Below are 17504 nucleotides of genomic sequence, written 5' to 3' on the forward strand. Positions count from 1 at the left end.
TCTCTCATGTGTAATCATGCTGACGTTTGCTGCTTTAGAACATACTTCAGACTGATACTTGCTTCTTTCTTTTCTTGTAAAAGAAAACAGTTGTCCTTTTTCATGATTACCTTCATTAGTCAGTGAGCAGTTAGAACTTGACAGAGACGCTTGGATCTAAGGATCATTTAAGAAGTAGGTGTTATGTCAATCTACAGAAAACTGAAAGAAAACACAGATATAATCATTCAGAGAGGATATGCATGATGGTTGTAGGAAGATAAGTAGTTAGATAAAAAATATAAAGATATTAGTCAGCCAAATTTCTATACTTATAACCAAAAGAGAAAATACAGCTAAAATACAGACAAACCTAATGATCTCATAGAAGATATAGTAATAAAATTTTAATTAATACAGTATACATGTAATGGTCCTTTCAACTGAACACAGTCTACTCTTGTCATCCAGAGTGTGTGTCAATTACCAGACGCTAAAGAACGTCTTCATGATAGCCTCTAAATGAGTGGTATGACCGCTACCATTCCCACTTGCACTTGGGAAGACACGGGCATTACCCCATTATCCCCCAGCAGACTTGTGAACCATCAATAAGTTTATTCAGATTTTCTTTATTATGTTTTTCAGCTTCCACTTTCAGTTTTAGCTTCTGATTTCAGACAGCATAACCTTGCATTCTCAGAGCAACAGCAGAAACTGCTCTAGGGTCAGCACTTTGATGTGATGCTTACCATAGATGAACCACAAACAGCCTCGCTTCCCCAAAACAAACTCTCCCCAGTCAAGAATCTATTAAGTTTGAATGACAGCTCCTTGGTCCATCAGTATCACCTGAGAAAGAAGGACTCTGCACAGACATGCCACCCTCAGGAGGGTCAACGGGCACCTACACTCATTGTATACGGGCAACACATCAGGACATGGAGGCCTCACCATTGAAGCATCTCCTTGGAAAGATCTGCCCTAGGGATGAGAGATTTCCGAGACACCTGAAGAAAAGATCACCCCTGAAGAAGAGGAATAATCTAGAGATGACTGAGTACCAGGCAAGGAATGGTAAGTATAAAACTCTAAGAATCGACCATGCTAATCTATAAACACAGATCAGTTCTACTTAGGCACAGGGGCAGGCGATGGGGGTCACAAGAAAGTGCAGACTTTGGAGACAAACATGCCCCAGCTTTCTGGCCAAGCAGCTTTGTCATCTCATGGAAGTTGTTACTGTCCTTGAGCTCCATTGTCCTAAAAGCAGATGTGGATTGCTGTAAGGATCGTGGCTAATAGAAGCAACGCATCCCAGCTTTAACGCTCAACAAGTAGTTCTGACTACCAAAAGACTCGGCTTTTCTGACAAAATATTAGAATTTACATAAGAGAGCAGATGATTAATTTCTAAAAACAAACGGCTTTTCAACCCATCAGGGGGAAATCAATTGAAAGTAAAATTGTAGAGAAAAACAATCAAATAAAGTAGGAATTAATGAAGAATGCTTCAGTAAAAGCTGAACAAACAAGGTCTTTAAATATAAAGATAATATTATAAAGATGTCAATTTCCTAAGTAAACTAAGAGATTTAACAGAAGAAATTGTGAACCCTTTTAAATTTATTCTGAGTTGGAATTGAAAGAATAAATGAGTGAGAATAGCTGATAAGCCTTTGAATGAAATCAAGTAGAATATAAAAGAATGAGGGGGGAGAGAGAGGGGAGAAGGAGAGGGTTGGGGAGAGCTTGGGGGAGTGGGGTGGTTGAGATGGAGGAAGGTTGGATATGGGAGTAGGGAAGGAGATATCTTAATTGAGGGAGCCATTTTGGGGTTGGCAAGAGGCTTGGCTCTGGAGGGGTTCCCAGGTGTCCACGGGGATGACCCCAGCTAGGACCCTGGGCAGTGGAGGAGAGGGTGCCTGAACTGACCTTGTCTTGTAGTCAGACTGATGACTATCTTGAATATCACCATAGAACCTTCGTCTGGCGATGGATGGAGATAGACAAGAGACCCACATCGGTGCACTGACTGAGCTCCCAAGGTCCAGTTGAAGAGCGAAAGGAGGGAGAAGATGAGCAAGGAAGTCAGGACCATGAGAGGTTGGTTCACCCACTGAGACAGTGTGCCTGAGCTAATGGAGCTCACCAACTCCAGTTGGACTGGGAATGAATGAGCATGGGATCAAACTGAACCCTCTGAATGTGGTTGACATTTAGGGCAGACTGGGGGGCCAATGATAATGGCACTAGGATTTGTCTCTACTGCATATACTGGCTGATTGGGATCCTATTCTCTTTGGATGCACACCTTCCTAAGCCTGGATGGAGGGGGTAGGGCCTTGGATTCCCATAGGGCAGGGTACCCTGCCCTCTCTTAGGACTGGAGAGGGTGGGGGAGGGCGGGTGGGAGGGAGGTAAGTGGGAGGAGGGGAGGAAGTGGGAATTTTTGCTGAATCAAAGTTTGTAAGTAAACAGTTTTTAAAAAATCAAAAGAAGTATGTACTAAAATTCTATATGAACTCTTGGTACAGAAAAAAATACATAGCACAAAAAAGTAAGGGGTTGGCATGGTGCCACATGTGTACATTTGAGAGACACAGGCAGGAGGATTGGGAGTTCAAGGTATGCCTCAGCTACACAGTGAGTTCGAGTTAGCATGGATTACATGATACCCTTTTCAAAAAGCAAACAAAACAAATAAATAAAAACATAGCCCCAAAGAGATCAAATAAATGTGCATAAATACCTTCCACATATTATATAAAACAATAGATTATAAAAACTATATATAATAATACATATACAAAAACTACATATATAATACGTAGTATAGAAAACAAACGAATAGAGAAAAGGTGAATTATAGATTACTCAAAATATATTTATAAAATTATTTATATAGGTATTTTTCTCATACGGCCTTGGCATGTGGTCATCCCTCTCACTGGACTTCTTAGCCCTTTTGCCTTCCGAGACAGCCTTCTTAGGAAGGTAGAAAGGGTACCCAACAGGGCAAAAGCCACTTTTCAACAGCCTCCTTCAAATACTGCGCTATAGGATATGGTGAATAAAGGGGCCCCAAGGCCTAAAGGATTAAGAGTCAGAGACATCAAACACTAAATTATGAGTCCAAATACAGGATGCTCAGCATATTGTTAAATAAGAAAATAAGCTTTTAAAACGAATGTAGAAAATATTCCCGTTTTGCAAACAAATTTTCATAAGAAAATGTATGCAGAAGATATTTTGACATATAATAAACACGCCTTATCCTGACAGGTAAGAGCACAGGCTGGAAGCGCAGCCTGGTCATGCGAGTAGCTCACGCATACTGGAGCAGGTAAAGGCTGAGGCATCAGAATTTAGGGGCATTAACACATAAAATGCACCTCAAATTTTTAGCTAAGTTTTGTTCTTATTTTTTATTGTTCTTATTATAATGCTAAGATATTAAGAATGGTGTGTTTATTTGGTGGAACTTTGGGTATTTTATTGTTTCATTTTTCTATAGTATGCATTTATTGTTACCAATTCCTAAAAGTAATAAATGTCAGAAACTTGGAGTAAACAGTATTAATAACTTACCTGGTCTTAAGATAAATAAGTATGCCCTTAGTGCACCTGGCTCAGTGGTATTAAATCATCAATTATTATTTTGATTCAAGTTACTGCCTAGTATGTATTATTGATTTGCACATGAATCATTCAATCAAGTCTGCATTAAGCTTCCATTTCAAATGGTCAATTCTTTTTGCTCTCAGTTTTAGGGTGATAAACAAGGACCTTGCTCTATTTTAGCAATACTAGAATTAATTGCTTAGCACAACAGATAAGAAAAGCCACTATTCTAAACCAAAGTACTAAAAACAAACATTTGCTTTCTTTCCTGTTTTAAGGGGTGTGACTACAGCCCTTGGTGAAGTGTTCTTTGAGTCCATGGTTATATAGACGGTTCAGTACACCAGAACTCACGGTTCCCATAGTTACACCCCAGGCCAGTGTTCCGGTCAAAGCATGAGCCCTGCCAAGTCTCAGAGTACAAAATAGCAGCTCCTATGAACATAAAACACCTATTGGATGAACTCAGGTCTGTATTCTTCTGCTATTTACCAAGCCAAGTTGTCTAATGTCTGTTAAATGACTACATTTTATGTGTTTGAAGTTTTAAGCTGACCACCCTCAATTTCTTTGCAAAGTCTTGATAAGGTAAACTTTCCAAATAATTGACTTTCCTAATTTATACATCAAACCAATACATCTACAACTTTGGCCCTCTCTAAGTATTGCCTGTGTGTTGAACTGGTGACCTAAATTAAATGCTTGCCTTCATGTATCATGCATTCTGTTCACACATAGACCCCAAGGCTGATCTGATCAGTCATTGCTTTAGTAGCTAGGTGACAGATATAGCCACAAAAGTAATCTTAAGAGTTCACCAATTCTCTGCTGAGTGTGGTGGCACATGCCTTTACAGCCAGCAATGTTACACCCTGTCTTTAAAACATTTAAAAATGAAAGAAAAGGAAAGGAAATATTTCACCAATCCTATGCTTAAACATGTAATTTTCAAGACCAGAAAAAATAGTCTACACTTCAATACTGTTTGTTTACTCATTATTCTAGCTTTTCAAAAAATATTTTGAGTCTCCTTTCTGCTTTCTACTCTCTAGGCATCCTTCCCAGCTTTTAATTTTATAATATTTGGTTATACCTCCTTGAAACCAAAGTATTAGTTAAAGCAGAAATAGTAAACAGTAATAGGTCAGGGATTTAATACTATACTGGACAACTTCATCCAACTTGGCGTAAATTTTTAATATTATAACTTTGGAATATATTTGACTAATCAGGAACCTGTTTAGCATCCCATCACCCATCATGCACTTCTGAATCATGTCCATAATGATAGAACAACACAAATGCCTTGCTGAATATGGAGAAGCACTGTCTCTTCATCATATCCAGAGCCAGTAGAGTCTTCCCCCCATCAACCTCCAGCTAGCTTCTAAGCTAGTTCTCTGCTGACTTTGCCTTCTCCTTCTGCTTGCTCTTGATGTGCTAACATTTCCCTAAGCACGCTACATTTGCTATTCTTGCTGTCTGCTCAGAGCCGGGGTGATCTCATCAACACCAATGACACAGTGGCTCATGTGCTCAAAGCTCCTAGCTCCACTCTATCAGCAGGATTGCCCTATATGAACCAGATTTCAGGAGAACCATTTGTACACCTCCTGGGCACTTCAAATACAGGATGTGCAAAACTGAACTCATCCTACTCCTCCCCAGCTTCTTCCTCCTCCTTTCTCACCTTACTGGTCAGTCTCAGTAAAAGGCAGCACTGGCATCTACCTAGAGCAAAACTTGGGAGGTGTTCAGGTCATGAGGGTTCTATTTTAATAAAGGACTCGTGCCATTAGCACAAAAGCAAGTTCTTTATAAAAGGACATATCTAGCCATGGATTCCTAAAAATGGGAACTTTTCTTTTCTCCCAATTTTATTAGTTCTTTGAGAATGTTGTACAACATATTAATTCCCTCCCGACTCCTTCCAGACCCATCCTCCCCTTCCCTACTCACCCAATTTTAAGTCCTTTTTCTTTAACCCATCAAGCTCAGTTTATGGTACCCTTATAGTCATAGATGTGTGGCATTCCCTGGAAGGGCCATACCCCTAAAATAAATCTGACTCTCCCTCTTCTAACAGATCAAATGCCAATATGTAGTTAGCTAAGGGTGGGACTTTGTGCCCACCTCCTTTTTCGAAGCTGAAATTTTGTCTGGCCTGAGTCTTGTACAAGCCTTGTGAAAACAGTCTCAACTACTATGAATTTGTATCCAATGAACTCCAAGACTACAGAGAGAGACCCTTCTCAAGAACAAACAAGCAACAAGAAGGCGTTCTAAAAAAATATGAAAACTTACTACTGTAGAAGTTTCCTAAAACGTATACATACACACATAAACACATACACACGATAGATAGATAGATAGATAGATAGATAGATAGATAGATAGATAGATAGACAAATTGGGATAGATTTGCCCTATAATGTGGTGTTAGGAACAAGTTACCTCCTCTGGAGTCATTGGCAACTAAGTTCCCATAGATCCTCAAACATTACAGGCTACTGCCTGTAAGACGCCATTGCTGAGGATGCCATACACTTGAGTCACAGAACATGCAGGAACCAAGCTGATACTCACCTGCAAGTGGAATCTTTTGCACAGGTGGTATATCTATCTCCTCCCTCCCCGTCTTCTCCTCCCCTCCTGTCATTTGTCACTCTGCTAGTGTTTGTCTGATATTTTTCTTATTATAGAGGCAGCAGTCTCCTAAATGGTCTTCCAAGCTTCAGTGTAACCCCCCTTTTATCTTACACTACTTACTGTCTCTGGGCCTAAGCATCTCCCGCCATTCTGGCCCATGCACACTTCATTCTGATCATTAGCACTCGTTCATAACTTACCATTATATACAGCACGCTGTTTTCTTTGCCAGTGATAGCCTACATGCATCTAGTACAGTACTTCCGAATTTCAGGCGAACATCACCTGCTCCTCCACCTTGCTTAGCTGACCCTTCCTGCCGCTTCTACTCAGCCCTGTGCATGGCTCTACCAAAGCATTGGACCCACCTGCCCTGTCATCAGAACCTCGCGTGAACCATGAACCATAGGAGGAACGTTTGCATGACTCATTTACTAGGGGAATAAACACATGGACGACAATTGTGAAAGAAGTACCAGACAAAACTACTGACTTAAAATGTCAAAATACTGACTGCCAACACAAACCCAAAATGTTTCCAGTCGCTTTGCAGTTGCTTCAGTATTTTCTGAGCCATACATGTATAAGACTTTACAGCCAGGCAGTGATGGCACACACCTTTAATCCCAGCATTCAGGAGGCAGAGGCAGGTGAATCTCTGTGAGCTCAAGGCCTGTCTAGTCTTAGAGAGCAAGTTCCAGGACAGGCTTTAAAGCTACAGAGAAACCCTGTCTTGAAAAACAAAAACAACAACAACAACAACAAAAAACAACCAAAAAAAATGCTTTATATTGTGGGAATGTAACAAGATATTATACTCCATTCATTTTTTTAGAAATAAAAATGTATTCTTAGCCGGGCGGTGGTGGCGCACGCCTTTAATCCCAGCACTTGGGAGGCAGAGGCAGGCGGATCTCTGTGAGTTCGAGACCAGCCTGGTCTACAAGATCTAGTTCCAGGACAGGCTCCAAAACCACAGAGAAACTCTATCACGAAAAACCAAAAAAAAAAAATGTATTCTTACCTAAAACATTAAGGGAAATAATAACATATATTTTATAGGCTAGACAATTTCTTTTCTTTCTCTGAGAGTTATATGTCTCAAAACATCTTGACATACCCAAAATCTAGGGAACACATATTTTTTTACTTATTATATTAATCCATCAGAAAAAAACAATAAAACAGAAATTCTACAAAAGGCAAAATATAAATATTTAAGTGACATGAGAAATATTGCTGTTGGTAATGACTAAATAAACAAAAAATTACGCCATTGAGATATTTTCTTACTTTCTACCATCAAATTAGTAAAAACAGTATCCTCTGATCTAAGACTTCTACTGTAAATCATCCACCCTTGGTCAGTAGAAACTTAGATAGCTTTACATCATTATTTTAAAGTTTTTATACTACAAACAATTAAAAATAACCTACTTGCTTCAAATTAAATTTGCCCATTTGTTCAACAGGAATTTACTGAGCACCTAATATATGCCAGACCCTGTCTAAAGTGCTAGGAATACAATAAAATACTCATACACATAGTACACATCACCTACAGGGCTTAATATGCAGTGGGAGAGGGAAGAGTCATATGAGCAAATGATTACAATATATGATATTATGGATGCCAAAAATGAAAGTGAGAAAAACAAAAGCATAACCTAGAAATAAAAGGGGAGTTGTAACTTTATACACCTCTCCAGGGAGAGCCTGGGAAGATGATTGCATAGAAACGTGGAGGACACAGGGAGAAACCCAAGCACGTGTCTAATAGGAGGTTCTAGGCAGAGGAAATTCTGCGTAAACCCTGAGGAAGAATGCTCTTCAGAAGGGAATCTAGAGTGTGCCATTGTGCAAATGGAGTCCTCAGAGTTGATATGTTGAAAACTTAGTCCCTAATGTGGCGATATCTGAAGATAGGAAGGGAATGAGTCAAGAGGGTATCGTTCTATGCACGTATTTATGCCGTTATTACAAAAGTGAGTTCATTGTAAAAGACAAATTAAAGTGTCCTCCTCTTACAGCCACTTTCGCCACATTCTGCAGCAAGGCTCTCGCTGGAAAGCCAGCCCTTTTAATCTTCTTCTTAGCTTCCAGAACTGCCAGCCAAACAAATACCTGTTTGTTAGGAAACTACGTAGACTGGGATATTTTGTTAGAACAGTGCAAAATAGACAAGACAAGAAGTCCAAGAGACGAAATTATCACTTTCTTCGAGGCCAGTTCATGTTGCGCCCTTGTTATGGTTTAGATCAGGAACACCGTGTTAGACTCCGGTATTAGACACGCCAGTGGGTGGTGCTATGCCCCGCCCCTAGTCACACTCCTGAAGCCCCGCCCCACGGTGCTCTGTTTTACCCCTCACTACAAGCTTATAAGCGATAGAACCAATTGCCCATGGACCAAACGCCCTGATGTCGTCAGTCAAGATAAATCTTTCTTCCTTCAAGACGATTTCCTCAAGAATCCTGACGGGCAACTGACACACACAGACGTACACACCAGCATCACCGCTTTGGTATTTAATAAAGCCTTAAAAAGGTTTAATATAGAAAAGTAACGTTTTGTGTAACATATAGGGTTTTTCTTTGATGTTTAATAAAAGATTTGATATTTTGATCAAAGAGTGGATAAAAAAGGTTTGGAAAAATATAACGAAAACTATGCCATAGGTAGTGGTTGATCTTTCTTCTCTTCAGTTCCTAGCAAGTTTCTTAAAAGACTTTAGAACCAGCAAGCCAACCTCTATGCTTTCCCACCAAAGAAAAGCAGAACATTGATTTTTCAGGATTATTTTATTTCAAATGTCAATGGCATGAGTGACTGTCTAGTAAATTACATTTTTAATCCGATATTTTCTGGTACTTGCAATTTCACAGTATTAAAAGTACATTTCCCTTGGGGATATTTCTAATAAAGATGATAACATTTTAGAAATAAATCAACATTGATACTTACATGAAAGTTTTCACCTGGGAACTGTAGCAATTCTTGATCTTAAATTTTCTGAATGTCAAATAAATTCATTTTTTATTTAAAAAAACTAATTTACATTTGAATAGTCTTTGTTGACTGCAGTATGAAATCATGATGGGAAGGGAGACATAGGGTGGTGTGGCCCAGAAGCCCCAGGTTGTGACAGCTCTGATCCTAAACCAGACATACACCAGGAGCAGGGCACACATTTCCAACAGTTTCCTACTTATTTTGAGTATTCCAGAAGATAATTACAGCTACAGAACACGCCTCTCCCAATAGGTAGCAAAGATGGAAAACATCAACCAAGAAGGCTGACCATCGCTCGCCTTAAATATTACAGCTGTTTGTAGGCTAATGCCAGTCTTGGGTGTAGTACTTAATGATTTCCATATTTGTTTCTTCTATCGGGGTGAGCATCTAGAAAGTGCTGGCCACATCCTCTGCATCCTGCCTCATCACCAGCGTGCACACAGGTCTTGGTGTCGAGACAGTAACTGAGCAACGTTTGCTGAGGTACTTCCCAAGAATGGGAGGATCGCATGGCCCATTCAATGTGGTGGGTGGCTTTCTAGGATGTTCTGCTGAAGCAGGAAGTCCCTGGGGTGAAAGTTCAAGGGCTTTTGGAATAAAACTTGTCCCCACATTTTTAGAATAAAAACCTTACTCCTTGTTTTATTCTAAGAGCAGTGGGCCTTATATAGAGAGTGCACCCTAACTACGAAAGGGAAGCGTGCTGGGCCTCTTCCTCAGAGCTTCTGATTTAGTAGGTTGTGAATAGGGCCAGGACCCAAGATACTGTGTATCTAACGAGTTCTGAGACAATGCTAGGTATTGCTGGTCCTACCATCACTCTAAGGACCACTGACCTAAAGGAAAGAAACAGGTCTTTAGTAACAAAGCTTTGACCACAAATAATAAATAGGATCTTCTGCCCCAGAATTTCAAACTGAAGGCCAGCATATCACCATCGCTGTGTGTTTATTTCTGTCTTAAATCGGGTACTACTGAAAGGAGATGTCAATTATGACTAATTGCACCATAAAAATCATTTTCTGCATATAATTGAAAAAGCAAAGCTAACTACTTACTCTCTTTTGAAGGCAGTGATTAGTGCTTCCAAAGAAGATCTATGTCTTTCTTATTTTTATAATCCCAAAAGTGCTTTCAACAAAAAAATGCCCTCAATCATTGTTTGCGGAGTAAGATTATGTAATTCCTTTCCTCAGTGAGCATACTATGTACGTGGGGAAAAATGTGTGCTCAAAGACTTTGATAAAGCTTATGTTATCCTTGTGTGATTTAAAAAAATTACGGGCCCCTTCTGAGCACATGATTTGGGAGAAGGCATCCCTTCCTCCACACATGGCAGAGCACACGCTTATCACACTGAGCTCTGGGAGGATTCTAGCTCCTTCTTGCTCCTTGGATAAACCACAGAGTCACTCATCTATACTGGCAGCTTCCTGCATACAATACTCATGGGCAAACATATAGCTACCAGAAAGAGAAGGAGATGCTGCAGCTGGACGAGAGAAGAGAGGAAAGGTCCATTGTCTTTTGTGGTACAGGCAGAGTCAATGGAGGTCTAGGACAGGAAGGGTCACGTGCCTGAGATGCTCTATCACCACCACCCAGGAATTTCAGCCAGCAAACTTCTATTATAGTAGCCTCCCTCTCGCCCCTCACTGGGGTAATGCTATGGTTTGGATGTGTGTGCTGAAGGTTTGTTCCCCAGCTAGAGGAGTTATTGAGAGCTGACTGGATCTTAAGGGAGCTATTCATTGATAGAGTTCTCTATTCATGACTTCATAGCTAAATGGGCTAGCAAGAGCTGGGGTCTACTTGGAGGAATAGATGAACAGTGTATCTTATCTCTAAACCCTTCTGTCCCTCCCTCTCTCTTTCTTTGTCCCTTTTTGCCTCCATCACTGGCATGAAGTCAGAAGCATCCTCTGCCATGCCCTTCCACACCCTCATTTTTCTTGGTCTTGCTTCAGGCCCAAAGGAATAGAGAGAGATGACTACAGCCTGAAACCATGAGCCAAAATAAACCTGTTCTTCTAAGCTGTTCCTCTCATGTATTTTTGTCACGGTGACAAAATGCTATCGCACGCAGGTGGCTATGCATTCTCACTATACGTGGTATTTCCCATCACACCATTTATAGCAACCATAATTATGTGATGTGTGGGTTTGTTTGGGATTTAACCCACAAGATTATAAAGCTCTGTGTGAGAAGAGGCCATGTGTTTTTCAACATTTTATTACAATTGCTTGGTACCTAAGTATTATAAATGTGTGCATATAATACATATATATTGAAAGTGAACTATTAGAATATGTTAAGAAACTCAGTAAAGAAAGAATTATCTGTGGTTTCTTCCACAGAAAAATAAAGGACAACCAGAACTTGAGGAGATTACGACAGTCCAAAGCAAGAATCGCCAACACTGCTGCAAAAAGCATTGCAAGCAAAGTGTGCCGCTGTCTGCACTGTGTGCTGCTATTTTCTTCCCTTGTGCTAAAATATGACATTTCACAGATCTATCAACTCCTGGCTTTACATTGTAAATATTGATGGTGTGAATACTTGCTCACATTTGCCTAAAACATGGGAAATGGAACTGAGCATGAGAACTTGGATGGAAAATTCACCTCCGCAGGCACAACAAGCAAGAGTAATGATGGTAGCTGCGTGAAAACAGAGGTGGGGTTCTAGCTCCTCCAGTGATAGTGACTCCCCCGTAGCTCACGGTCAGAGTCTCCCGTATGTAGTCATTTACAAGTTTTCTGGTTTATATGAATTTAGAAATATCGATCGCTTCTCCATCTGGGACGGCTTTACGGCTATCCTATCCTCTATCCCCTTCCTCGTCTGCGAGTTGAGAACAATTCATCCTGGCTGATCCTGGTAGAACCGCTCGGGCACAGAGCGCCAGCAACATGAAGAGCACCAGCCAAATGAAGAGCCTCTTGTCAGCTCTCATCTTGTGCAGGGCACTGGCCAGGCACCTACCCCTTTCTTCTTCAGAGTCTTTCCTCCCTTCCTTCAAAATCCCATAACTCCCCATTCTCCACTCTAGCCATTGTTCTGGGTCTCCTTTGAGAACTTTTCTGCTCCATTCAGTGTTGTTAAAGCCTTAGTTCTACCCTTTCAACCACTCCTTTTATCCACGTGAATATCGGATCGGGTCCCCCTCCTAGCCCAGACCATGATCCTGAGCACGGCAGCTTTGTCCCTGGCTGACAATTAAACAGCTCTATGTAAGTCAGTCACTCTTTAAAAAAAAAAAAAAAAAAAAAAAAGTTCCTTCTCTTCCTCCCATTCCTTAACCTTGGGGCTAGAGGCACTTCCTCCTAATCCAGTGCCATCCCTTAGCTGATGCCCCGCCTCCCTTCCCCTGGACATTAATCACCACCCCCTCCAAGAAGGTCTCACCTCTCTCCATTTCCCACTTTTCTCAATCTGGCCTCCATCCTACTGCCAAACTAAATGTTTAAAGTCTTCTCTTGCTTCTGGCTGCCAATCCAGGGAAGACCACCTTCTTCTCAGCATGACGTCAGACCCCTTGCGACCAGACTCCTGCACCTCTCTGATCCACTGCCCAGGAAGCTCCTTGCTGCTCTCCAGAGTCCAGTTGGACCCAATCATGACACAATACAGCTTTGTGTTTCTGCCACTTTGATCTGTGCTCCGCACCTGAAACGCCTTTTCCCCAAAGGAGCCACAGTCCTGTCTGACTCTGACTCTTATCTTTTTTGGTAAATTCCTGTTCATCTTTCAAGCCCTCTTCGCTTCTTTGTTATTCTTTTCCCAAGCCATCCGTGTGGGTTCTAGTACCATTTGCCTCTCTTGTGGGATCAAATCCCTTATTATAATTGGTTGTTTGCATATCTGCCTCATCCTTCCTCATATATATTATATTTTAATTTTGTATTTATTTTGTTATATTTATCACGACATTTTGCCTGCAGACTAGTATAAACTGAATCAATGTTGATGGAGTAAAAGCTGTTGGCCAAAAATCATCACTCACTAAAACTTCAGATATACTGTGCAAGATTTCAGAGCAATGAACTAAGGACCTCGTGATTGCAGTTACTAAATTTAAATAATGTACACATAATCCACTTAGTGCTGTTCTTTTTTGTTCTCACAGGCTCTTTTTAATATCTCATTGCAATGCTGAATCATCTGTTGGCCTGGATACGTTTTCCTCTGGCTGCCCTAATAAGTCTAGTTAGTCAGTTTAGTCAAAAACATCTTACTAAATTCACAGGTGTAAGCCTAGGCTTGAGTCTGAGCCTTTGAAGTCTCCCTCACAATGCTTCCTGAAATAGTAGCCTCAAGCTCCACTAATCTAACCATCAACAACTCTCACACTGATACAGATTTCTCCTTTGATAGATTACATGTCCTCATAATAAAACAGGGCGTTCATTAGAGTCAGTGTGCCAGCGAAAAACAAATGCACAAAACCCCAAATATTCACAAACCGCTCTTACGTCCGGATACCATTTAAAGACATCACATCCTGTCCTTGCCCTTCATCTCTGGGTGCATAGACTTGTTCTCTTATTTCTCTCTCCCAAGATGTCCCTTCCTGTTGGTGAACTTCCACGCTGCTCACCTGATCAGCAGCTGAACTTCCAAGAGCCATCATTTGACTTCTCCTTTCCACTCCATCACCCAAGGACTTTGGCAGCGCTGTACTCAGAACCTCAGTCCAGAGTCCACCTTGCCACAAAATCTAAGGTGAAAACCTAAGCCCACAGCCTAATTGAATCTTTGAAGATCCTTTGTCTCATCTCGGGCAATCGTCATCAGCTTCCTCCCAGACCAGTTTCCTACACTGTCTTTTCTTCTACAAGTAAGGAGGAAAAAAAAAAATCAGTCTTTGTGACGTCATTAAACATGGCTTATTCTACAAAAATGCTGAGGTTTAGAGTACCCTGCAGATTTTCCCATTGCCCCTTTCTCTTGTGCTATCGGCTTTGGTGCTTTAGCCTCAAAGGTCCTCGTCTTTGCTCTTCTCAGTCTCCCTCCATCTCATAGTGCTGATGTCCTTGTGTTCAGGAACAACTCCATAACTCCGTTAGCGTTAAGAAAAACTATCACTGACCAGGCCGTCATGGCTCCCAGCACTAAGGAGGCAAGTACCAGGTCACTCTGTGATGTAGAGGTGAAACCCAAAAGACACAGCAGTTAAAACAATCATATAGACAGAGAATAGCTATTCTATTCTGCTTATGGCCATAAGTCAACATATGTCTCAGAGGAACTTGCCACAATCCTCACACTCCCAAAACAAGAAGTCCTTGCCCTCAATGCCTGAGGATCATTTACTTCTCATTTTCCTCTTCAAAACAATGGTAGACTGAAACAATGATCAGGAGCACAAATTAGCTCAGCTAGTCTGGGTATTGGCAATCAGATTGTGCCCCTGGGAAGCCTCTTGTAGTTCCAGAGGAGCCTCTAACCCACAGCACATAGTCTCACAAGCTTTCAGTCTGCAGGAAGAATATCAGGAGGTCTGTGCATTGCTGCTTCCATAACCACAAACACCCACAGGCTGCCTCAGTAGCATCCTCTTTTATATTTTTTTCTATTTCCATTTTCAAAGAGAAAAATTCAACATTGATACCTAAAAGGAAGACTCAAATACAGTTTCTAAAGCCAATTCAATGAAAAGCTGGAATTGGATGAGCATCACTCCCTTGTAGGTTCCATCATCCCCTTGCCTCAGTTCTGCATGGTTATAGTCTAGAAGCTGGGATGCAGGATCACTTGGTAGAGTTCTTACCTAGCATGCAAGCCCTAGGTTTGATCCCTACTACTGTATAAACTGGTTATGGTGACCTAACCTTTGATCCCAGCACTTGAGGCAGGAGGATCAGAAACTCAAGGCCCATCACTTTTACATAAGGAATTTGAACCCTGCCTGGGCCAGAAACCTTGTAAATATGTAAATAAAGATTGTGGTATCTTTTCTATTGGCCTTGGCTTTTCCACTTCAAGCAGGTTCCTCACTACAAAGGATTAACGTCGCAAGGAACTTAGAACTTCACTTCAGAAAATAAACATGTTCTACGTGCTGTGACCAGGCAACTGGAGGGGAAAGTTTATCTCGACACAACAGTTGTGGACGTCGAAAATGCGGGATCATTCACAAGTGGCAAGTGGCAGAAGACAGACTGAACCAACACCAGTGCCCTCTGAAATCGAGCCCAGCTGGTAGCTGAACCCTTGCCCTGATTCGCTAGTCACAATGCAGCTGCAGAGTCCCAGGCTAGCTTTCCATCTCACGCCCCATCTCAGGCTGTCCTGGGACTTGTATTGTAGGAGACGAAGATGAAAAAACCCACGGATGATGGATGATGTCTAGAAGGACGATACTCTAATTCAGAAGTGGTTCCACACGCACAAGGAACAAAATCGGCCCTTTCTTCTCAAAGGGAGCCGATGGCTAACCTATTTTTTGCTGGATAAATATAAAGAACCGATCACCACAATTCCGAGCAATCTTCCTTCAGACAGCATGTGAGGCTCACCTCTCCAGCACGATCATTCAAAGTGGGTCAGAAATGTTCCTTCCTTCCCCTCATTGATTTTCATTAAAAGGATGCACTTTCTGGAGCGCTGATGGGAAAGATAAACACCCAGTGCAACTTACAGTGACACCCTCTGTAAATTTTTGGCACACTAAGTCTCGTTTTCCTAAAAGCAGAAGAAAAAAAAATCTAATCACCCAGAATTTATCCTTTTTGGCTATAAATCAGCAGCGATTTCAAGCCGTAAAGTACACAGCTGCACGGTTTCGGCCAGGTAAAGCACCTCCCCAAGGAGCATATTTGCTTTGCCCATTCTGATTTTCCACATCACCAACCCGCCTCTGTCCTAAGTAATTTTTTTTTTCGTAACCTTCTTCACAACCATGTCTTGCCCCAGAACGTCAAGGGACACCACAGCATGCTTATGTGGAAACGGAGATCAAGGGAGTTGGGTAAAAGCATTTGTGGAGACAGAGGAACCGAGAAAGCAGGAGAGGGAGGGTCAGTATCTAGCGCTCTAAAAAGCTATAAAGCGATAGTTTTCTAAATCCCACAAGGCAGGGCTTCCCCAGTCTCCTCCCTTTCCTGAAATTTCTCCCTCAACCCCAGGTCCTGAGCCTAGCTATCCAACCGGGGCGCCGCAAAGTCCTTTCAGAAACCCCCAAACACCAGCGCGGAGAGAAAAGGCACCACCAGAAAGACAGCAAACCTGCACACCCGCTCCTAGCCAGCTAGCACAGGCGAGCAACTTCATCATCCCTGGACACAACCGAACGCCCCTGTCCTCCAAGCCCGAAAAAGGTGATGGCCACTCTGAGCCCGGATCCGCGCGGCCGCCCCACCCCGCACCCCGCCGCAAACTCCAGGCGGGGGACCAGGTGCTGCTCACCTCCTGGCACGCAGGAAGCGGGCGGCCCGAGGAGGGCGAGTCCCCAGCCCAGGCTGCCTGGCAGGCGGCGAGCGCCCAGCAGCAAATCCAGGCGGGGCTCCAGGGCGGCGAGCGCGCGCAGCGGGGACCCTCGGGCGGTCGCCCCCAGCGCCTGCCCCGAACCCGCCGCAGGGCGAGCAGCAGCATCGCCGCGCTGGGTGGACTCGGACGATCAGGCTGCACAGCTCCGGCTCCCGGAGGCGGCGAGGACGGTGCTTTCTGCTCCTCTCCGCCAGGCTCCGCTCAGCCTCAGCTGGTCCTCCCGCTGACAGCTCGGCCGCTCGCAGCGCGGGCAGCCTGCGCCCGTGCTCCCGTCACGCCGGAGGGAGGGACCGACCGTGGGACGCGGGTGCGGCGCGGGGGCGGGACGCGGGGCGGGGACGCGAGAGCCAGGAGCAGGTGGCGCGAGCTAAGGCTGAGGCCCAGCCCAGCACGCGTAGAATGGTGGCACTGCCAACCGTGCAGGAGCCTCGCGACATGACTGAGGGTGTCAGGGTGGCCAGGGACCCCGAGGTGTCGCTCCTCTTTAGAACCCTATGGACACCCTAAGAATAGCTCTTGAAAGGATCCACGCCTGGCAACCTCAAAATGAATTTCTACATGATTAGGGTTTGCCTGAAATGGCATGGATGACAGAGGCCTGAGGTCTGTAGGATTGGACTCAGTATCTCTTCTATTTAAACGAAAATGGTTAAGGCACCCACCAGGAGGGGTCGCCGTGCGGGTTAATTAAGTTGATTTGCACAAAGCTCTTGGAAGGGTGCCTGGCTTGCAGTAGATGTTTGCT

General features: G+C 42.9%; 1 protein-coding gene across 2 annotated transcripts in view; it reads right to left on the bottom strand.

Moving 5' to 3' along the window:
- LOC121458888 (endosome/lysosome-associated apoptosis and autophagy regulator family member 2) overlaps positions 1-17027 on the bottom strand; it is a 158224-nt gene extending 141197 nt beyond the window's left edge. The window contains exon 1 of one of the 2 annotated variants that reach the window (XM_041668249.1): positions 16679-17027. In XM_041668249.1, coding sequence (XP_041524183.1) covers positions 16679-16864 — 186 coding nt within the window. In that variant the 5' untranslated portion in view covers positions 16865-17027. The remainder of the gene's footprint in view (positions 1-16678) is intronic. The other variant, XM_041668250.1, reaches the window with a different exon arrangement.
- Positions 17028-17504: the final 477 nt, after the last annotated feature.

The sequence above is a fragment of the Microtus oregoni genome, unplaced genomic scaffold (assembly GCF_018167655.1).
Source record: "Microtus oregoni isolate MIOR12 unplaced genomic scaffold, Mior012 000018F_ref0000195, whole genome shotgun sequence".
Lineage (NCBI taxonomy): Eukaryota > Metazoa > Chordata > Mammalia > Rodentia > Cricetidae > Microtus > Microtus oregoni.